Source organism: Mus caroli, chromosome 6 (assembly GCF_900094665.2).
Source record: "Mus caroli chromosome 6, CAROLI_EIJ_v1.1, whole genome shotgun sequence".
Classification (NCBI taxonomy): domain Eukaryota; kingdom Metazoa; phylum Chordata; class Mammalia; order Rodentia; family Muridae; genus Mus; species Mus caroli.
The window spans coordinates 96,153,391-96,161,262 of record NC_034575.1 but is presented as its reverse complement, the minus strand read 5'-3'; the positions used below and the strand labels follow the sequence as shown (position 1 = coordinate 96,161,262).

The following is a 7,872-nucleotide window of genomic DNA, read 5'->3' as shown; positions in this document are numbered from 1 at the left end:
CTGTTAGTGCAGTACCTGGAGGCTGTGCTGTTAGTGCAGTACCTGGAGGCTGTCTGTTAGTGCAGTACCTGGCCTTCACAGGTTGCTTGAAGGTTCGGGAACTCCCTTTTCTGTCTCTGTTCATCTCCTTCTGTAAGGCTACGAGCATCATCGCACATGGCTTACACCAAAACAGATACCATTTCTGATCTCCATGATACTAACATCTGTTATTCTGTGCACAACCTCACTCAGGCTCTTATCACCTGTCATTACTGACAGCCTGTAGTACCTTCATCTTTGCTACATACAGCCTTGATCTGTAGGAGTGGCTGGGTGTACACAACACCCTCCCTTTGCCTCCACCTGCAGTAAAGTAGTTATTTATATGCCTTTCACTTGGCATTGAGGTGTTAAGTGCGGTCTGGTAAAGGACACTACAAAACTTGACTGAAGTCCCAGCATGAGGCCACTTGGGTGCCCTTGGTTCTGTCTCTGTATGGGTTGCTCTGCAGGTGACTCTCCTTGGCTGTCTGTTCAGTTTGTTTGTAGTGGGCTTAATTGAAAGGACTCTCAAATCTAGGTGCTTTTCCATACAGAACAAGGCCTCATCTAGCCTAAGCTGGCCTCAAATTCATTAGGTTTAACAGCAGTGCTAGGGATCAAACCCAGGGCTTTGTGTATGTAGGGAAAGCACACCTAACCACACACCACCACCACCACCACTGAAATTTCCTTTTGACACCTGAGTGTCAAAGTTTCAAATAGGTTGTTTCAGGCCTGTTTTATACTGCCTGATAACAATCCCTGAAAAAGGCTGGGTTTTGTTCCTTTGTTTATGCAGTGCAGTGCACTTCCATATTGTCTTTGTATGTGTAGCTATATTTCTCTTTGAAGAACATCTTAGGTAGGGCTGCTTTGTTAAACCTAAAGGGGAAAGTCTGGACCCTTGGAGGCAAGGGTTTAATCATCTAGAGCAGTGTGGGTCTCAGCCTGTGGCTTATGTGCCGCCGCCACCTCCCTTTGGGGGGGGGGAGGTGTCCAACAAACCCTATCTCAGGTTGCATATCAATTTTTCACATTACGATTCATAATAGCAAAATTACAGTTATGAAGTAACAACAAAAATAATTTTATGTTGGGGTTCACCACATCAGACGGAGAGCTGTATTAGGTCTAGAGAGATCTTGAGATTTTTATCCTTTTCTTAGAGAACTGTACTCTCAGGTAACTGGCCTCATGTTCCAGGCTTGCGCTGCTGATAGCAGACATTCTTTGAAATTATACCTTTACTGGAATTAAAAGCATCTATCCCCTTTCACTTGAATCCCTTGTCTTCTACATCATGTCTTTTCAAGGGATGCTCCAGTAGCTTGTTTGCCTAACAGTCACATGCCTTGGCTGTGCTGTTCTAGGTTCCTCTTATCAGTGGTCAGTAATAGTAACATTTCATCCCAGCCATCTCTACCTGAACACAAACTGTCCCCACATCGTGCCCCCTCCCCTCTCCGCCCCTCCCCATACTAGATGAACAGTACTGCCTTGTAATATTTGGGAATATATATATATATATATATATATATATATATATATATAAAACTTCTGTTATATGGCTACACGGGAGGGGCTGCTGTATGCAGAAATATTGGCTAGCATTCCTTCCCCTGAGTTTGGGTCTGTGAATGGACCTGCATTGTGAAAGTGTTTGGCACCACATAGAAGCTATGTACAATAGCAGCGAGAGAGCCCGTGTCAGCTGGGGATTGGTGCAGACATAACTGTTACAGCACAGTCAGTGTACTGCTTGTCTGTGAGAGTTGTTTGGGTTTTTTTTGTTTTTTTTTTTTTTTTTAACCAGTGACTTCATCCTCTTGGGAGTTTGTATGAACCACAGTTACCTTTTATTGCCTTGTATGGGTTGTCCATGCCAATCACAGCTGCAGGGGAGCAGGCCCAGTTAGAATAATTAGATTGAGGAGTGAATGTCACACTTCTAATTTCATTCTCTTTTCAAGGGATTACCAGTGTCCGTTTAATAAAACGAGATTAGCCCTCTGCAGCGGATGTATTTGAAAGCTGTCAGTATAATTGTGACAGCTCAAAAGAAGCATTTTTAGCACTCCTATAAACTTGTTATAATAGATGGTTGCATATGGGTGTGTGCATATGATAGAGATCTCCTTTTGAAGGTATACACACAACATTGAAACTGTGGATTATTATTGGACAGTTGCCTTAATAAAATCATTAAAGTACTCACACAGTGGTTAATGCTTTATCTTGTGTTGACTGTTGTAGGAAACCTCGCATCAATTCTCAGCTGGTGGCACAGCAGGTGGCACAGCAGTACGCCACTCCACCTCCCCCTAAGAAGGAGAAGAAGGAGAAGGTTGAGAAGCCTGACAAAGAAAAGCCAGAGAAAGACAAGGATATTAGCCCCAGTGTCACCAAGAAAAACACCAACAAGAAAACAAAGTAAGTTTCTGGGTACTACAAACAATTTTGCACTTGAATCAGACATTTTAAATGACGATTTATTTTTATTTTTCTGGGTCTTTGCTTTGTCCCTTAGACCAAAGTCTGATATTCTGAAAGATCCTCCTAGTGAAGCTAACAGCATACAGTCTGCTAACGCTACAACAAAGACCAGCGAAACAAACCACACCTCAAGGTACAGTGAAATTGGTCGGAAGTACTAAGTCAGAAGACCAGGGTTACTGAATACTTAAGAAATTTTAGACTGAGGGAAATGGAAGGAGGAGCTAGAGGGAAGGCTGCTGACCTTTTAAGATCATGAAATGATTTGCCATCCACAGTCAAAAGTTCTGCTTGCTGATGATTATTCCTCTTACTGTTGTTATGGTGAGCATAGTTTAGTGGGCAGCTTAAGTCTGTGAGCACAGGTCTAGGAAGGCTTGTGTTGATATTGTCACTTCTTAAATGGTTCCCTTGACGTATTTCAGGCCCCGGCTGAAGAATGTGGACAGGAGCACCGCACAGCAGTTGGCAGTAACTGTGGGCAACGTCACCGTCATTATCACAGACTTTAAGGAAAAGACTCGCTCCTCCTCCACATCCTCTTCCACAGTGACCTCCAGTGCAGGGTCAGAACAGCAGAACCAGAGCAGCTCGGGCTCAGAGAGCACAGACAAAGGCTCCTCCCGCTCCTCCACGCCAAAGGGCGACATGTCAGCAGTGAATGATGAATCTTTCTGAGATTGCACATGGAATTGTGAAACTATGAATCAGGGTATGAGATTCAAACCCTCCACCTGCCCATGCTGCTTGCACCCTGGAGAGTCTTCTGTGGACGACCTTGTAGTGACGCTACCAGGAGAGGTTCCGCTTGCCGTGGGCATCTGGCTACCAAGGAATTTCGTACCCTGACAGTTACTCTTGACACTTTTATGTATTCCATTGTTTTATATGATTTTCCTAACAATCATTTATAATTGGATGTGCTCCTGAATCTACTTTTTATATATATATAAAAAAAATCTGCTGTGCACAATTTTCCATGTACATTACAACTGGTTTTGTTTCTGTTTTGTTGAAGAGGGTTGGGAGGGGGGGAGGGAACTTTTATTTATTGTGTTCACAGACTCCATCCTGTCAGNATATCCTCTTAAATTTAGTTCTTTCTTCCAGCTATACTCTGTACTATCAGTTTTGATATAACTATATATATAAATATAAAATTATATATAAAGGGTTATTTGAAACCAATCCATGGCAACGCTGGTGCTTGATACACTGTGAAGTGAATACAACATTGAACAGTTGACACAGATCTGGGACAGTCCCTTCTATGAAAGTGCTGAAATATCATTAAAATCAGTCTTACATGAAGTATGTTCCAACCTGCGTGGGAACTTGACTCTCTCATCTGTCTTTAGAGTACTGGATAATATAAAAAAATATATTTTTTAAACAATGTGATCTCAAATTTAAAGACTGCTCCAGATAGCCTGCATTTGCAATGGGCTAATTGACAAATGACAAGTGGTTCAGTTGGAGGGCTTTGACCATTCAGAAGTAACAAGACTAGCTCCAGAATGCCAAGTATTCGTGTAAATTATGGTTACATGTTAACATTGCTGTTTTTATTAAGCACTCATGAAAATATGGTGTTCTGTATCTCGAATTCCGGCCTTTTTCCAGACCTCTGCTCACGCCTGAGGTAGATCTAGCAGCTGTCTCTTAGTTCTAGGGTTGCAGTAGTGCATCTTTGAATCCACACCACCCAGGGAAGCAGTCTACTTCCCCTGTGCTGTTGCAGTGGTGGATTTTTGTGATCATGGCCTGTTTTACTACTCCTCCTCCCCTACCCCGTCCTCCAAATCCTCACCCTACCAATGCAGTTGTTAGTCTTTCTTCTTAAAACCTACTATGGCTCATTTTATTAAACAAGGGTTGTCACCCTCACATCCAGACCTGACACCGGGATCTTCCAGGCTCTGGAGTCCGTTCTTAGTTCCTCGTGTGGGAAAGGATCGCAGGGGTGCATGGGCGAGTTGCAGGGAAAGCTCACTTTCCAGGAGAGTGAACGAGTAGTAGGTGTTCTTTGTTGACTGAACTCTGAAAGTTTTTCATTTTTACCATTTTAGGGGTAGGAGATAATCCAAGACCACTGATAATAGTTTATCCCCCCATCCCAAGTCTGGGTGACTCTGCTTTGCTTTTAGATTCAGGGTATCTCTCCTATCTGACTTTACCTTCATATCCACTGAGTTTGTAGTGCTTAAGTCACATTAAGCATGTGGTGTTAACCTTCCTTTAGTTTATCACACTCAAGGACTCATAGGAGAGCGCGTAAGGAAACACCAAGTCTTGGTGTTAAAAGAACCAACCGGGTTTGCTTAATAAAGAATTTCTATGTGTGGAGGCAACAAGTTAAGAACATATTAACAGCTTGAATTGAGTAGCCAACAGGAATGGTTCCATTCACATTTACATTAAAACCAGTCATTGGATGCGCCGGAGTCTGTCCACAAAGGCAGTGCTATTTGTCAATGGGCTCCTGTTCTCGACGCATGGACAATGCTCCCTCTTTTTAAAACAGTGCTTGTGTCTGGGATGCAAGCTGTACTTACCTTTTTAAATACCTTTTTAAAGTATTTATTAATGAACCAAAGGAAACCAGGTGCTTTCTGTAAGCATCAGAATATATAATACATAGTGATTTGACTATGAATTTTAAATCCACATTTTAATATTAGTGGGGTATTGCAAAGACATTCCTTCTAAAGTTTTAATATTCCTTTTATTAAGGGTCTCAGGGAGGGTTAATTAGTCAGCCATATTTATTTTCCAGAGGTGTAAGGAATTGCTAAGTTTTTTAATTAACTTTTTAAAAAAAAATTAAATGCCACCAAATTCATGTGGATTGCACTGCTCTTTGAACCAATAAGTGTTGGTATGCACTTTGTTCAGAAACACTGTGTACTTTTTCAAAATGAGTTTCATGTAAAGTGATTGGACCCCCTAGATTAGTGGAAAAGGCTGATTTACCAGCTCCTCATAGGCTACTAATTCATTCATCGCTGGTGTCTTGGGTTTTCAGTTTTGCCTCCATGATAAATTAAAGAATGAGGAGAGGTGAAGGGAGGGAAGGACCACTTCAGAACTAGTGGAGTGAACTTGCCTTGAGGTAGAAACTGCAGTGGTGGAGTCTAAGCAATCAGATGTTCCTGGCCGCCCTGTCTCGGCTGTCGTGGGCTGCGTTGGGATAGAGAGGTGCCACACAATGCCATCCTCAGGCATGCATTCTGGAAATGGAATTCCTATTAGCTTCCTGCATTTACAGTTTGCCCTGCTATAGTGCTCCGTAGGTAAAAACACTAGTGTAGCTTACAAAGAGACATTAAGAGGACCAGAGATACTTGGTATTCAGTGGCACAGAAAGAAAGCAGATTAAACAAAAAGCACAGTGTTAAGGCTTGCAAGTTTCCCGTGCGTTTAGTACATGATCTTTCACACTCGTGTGCACACACACAGCTGAGCTGACATGCTCTGCCCGAGTCATGCAGTTGGGAAGGGGGAAAAGACATCTTGACACCCACGAGAATATTTTAATCAAAACCTTTCAGTTTGGATCTGGATACTTCAAAACATTGGCAGACGCTTCTGTGAGTTTAGCTCCACTAAGATGTCTCGCCTGCCTTATTAAGACCATTCTCAGTCTACATTTTTAAGCTGCCGTATCTTAAATTATTGAGAATTTATTAATTGCTGAATATATAATAACCTTTGCTTGTATGTTACCGAAAATGGTTTAAGAGCCAACATTTAGAGTGTGACAATGGAGCTGAACAGTTTCTAACGCGCAAGCAGTTCTGTTCTTGTGTATGACTTGTAACCTTAATTTACTGTGTAAAGATGGTTACATTATTTCCTTAGCTTTGTTTGTTGGAGACAGATAGCGAATGCTTGTTAAGTATGTCAACATAATCTCCCCTTGTGAACTTTTGTTAATGTCTTATACGAGCTCTATTTTCCATTTGCCCAGAAAGATGGCTTGTATAACGCTTTGGAAGTTTCTGCTCCGTCCGTCTTAGAGCTGACAGTCTGTTAGGTTTGTTTTCTCTTCATGCTAAAGTGTCGGTGGTTTTGTGAACTGGTCAGAAATTCACAGGTCTTAAATGTTTGGGGGAAATTTATATTGGACACTGCTCTTTGTCTAGCAAATAAAAGATGTTAATATATTCCTGTTATTGGCATGTGCACGACTGTTATTAGAAGCCACTTTATCATTTTCCTGCTTTAAATAGAAATGTCTATTTATGAATTCTGCTTGTAGTTTTTTCACAAATAAAATAGTAAAATTTACATTGGAGACGATTATTTTTGTTCCATAGGTTTTCGCCCTTAGAAAAGTCATTTTTCATGCCCTCTCCCACACACACTTGTGGGATGTTTCGGGGGGAGGGAAGGGACGGGGGTAGAAAGTATATTTCCTTCAGTATTCGAGTTACCACAGCTAAAGTTATTTTGAGTGTCTTAGTGTGCAGATCATCATATGGTATAAGAAAGAACAGAGCTAAAGAGCCATCGAGACTTGGAAGAAATCAGTTGTGTCTGTGCTCCCTTAAGATAGGCTGTAGATGATCTGAAGGAGGAACTGGAGAGGTCTTCAAGCGTTTGAAAGCCCTCAGTCAGCCCTTACTCTCCACAGAGCTCACTAAGCCTGTGGTACCCAGATGGAGTGAAACAGCGTGTCTAGTCCCCAAACCCCAGCATAAGACTGGCTCTTTAACCCGCTGCTGCTTGTGGCCTGCCTCGTGGATTCAGCCTGAGGGACTCCTCTTCCGGTTCTGTGCTTGAGCTCACACTGAAGGGAAGAGTGCATATGGAGTCTTGCCTTGTTGAAGAAACGCTTACCCAATGGTTCCTGTCTGCATTTCCATCATCATTCGGGTCTTCTGAAATAATTGGCAAGGTTTCGGGGCATAGAGTAAATGGTAATGGTGCTGATGTTTGCCCCAAAACGACCTAGGTGTAGAAAAGTTTCCTGTTGTCTTCCTCCGATGCTTTTTGTGGTACTTGCAGGCGGTGGGGCTCCCCACTGATAGTGGTACTGGGGACACTTGGGTGAATGGAATCTCTCATGTAACTTGTCTGAGCACCAGGCATCAGGAAGAGTGTATTGACCTCATGACCTGAGAGGCTGAAGCTGCTGCTCAGCTAAATTATCATGGACACCAACTATCCGGACCTTAGAACTGCTTGCCAGTTGAGCACAGTGTGGTAAGTCACTTGCTGAGGGAATTGTACACGGCCAGAATGGTGTTAAAAGTCACAAGCAGTGCCCGGAACCAAACAGAAAGAAGTGTCTTGTTCCTTGCAAATTAAAGCAGGACAAAGGTAGAGCCTTTCTGGAGGTAGGCTGGTACC

At 42.5% G+C, this 7,872-nt stretch overlaps 1 protein-coding gene across 1 annotated transcript in view; it reads left to right on the top strand.

Moving 5' to 3' along the window:
* Rybp (RING1 and YY1 binding protein) overlaps positions 1–6,807 on the top strand; it is a 54,440-nt gene extending 47,633 nt beyond the window's left edge. The window contains exons 3-5 of the mRNA XM_021165552.1: positions 2,278–2,454; positions 2,552–2,650; positions 2,943–6,807. Coding sequence (XP_021021211.1) covers positions 2,278–2,454; positions 2,552–2,650; positions 2,943–3,195 — 529 coding nt within the window. The 3' untranslated portion in view covers positions 3,196–6,807. The remainder of the gene's footprint in view (positions 1–2,277; positions 2,455–2,551; positions 2,651–2,942) is intronic.
* The last annotated feature ends 1,065 nt before the right edge of the window (positions 6,808–7,872 follow it).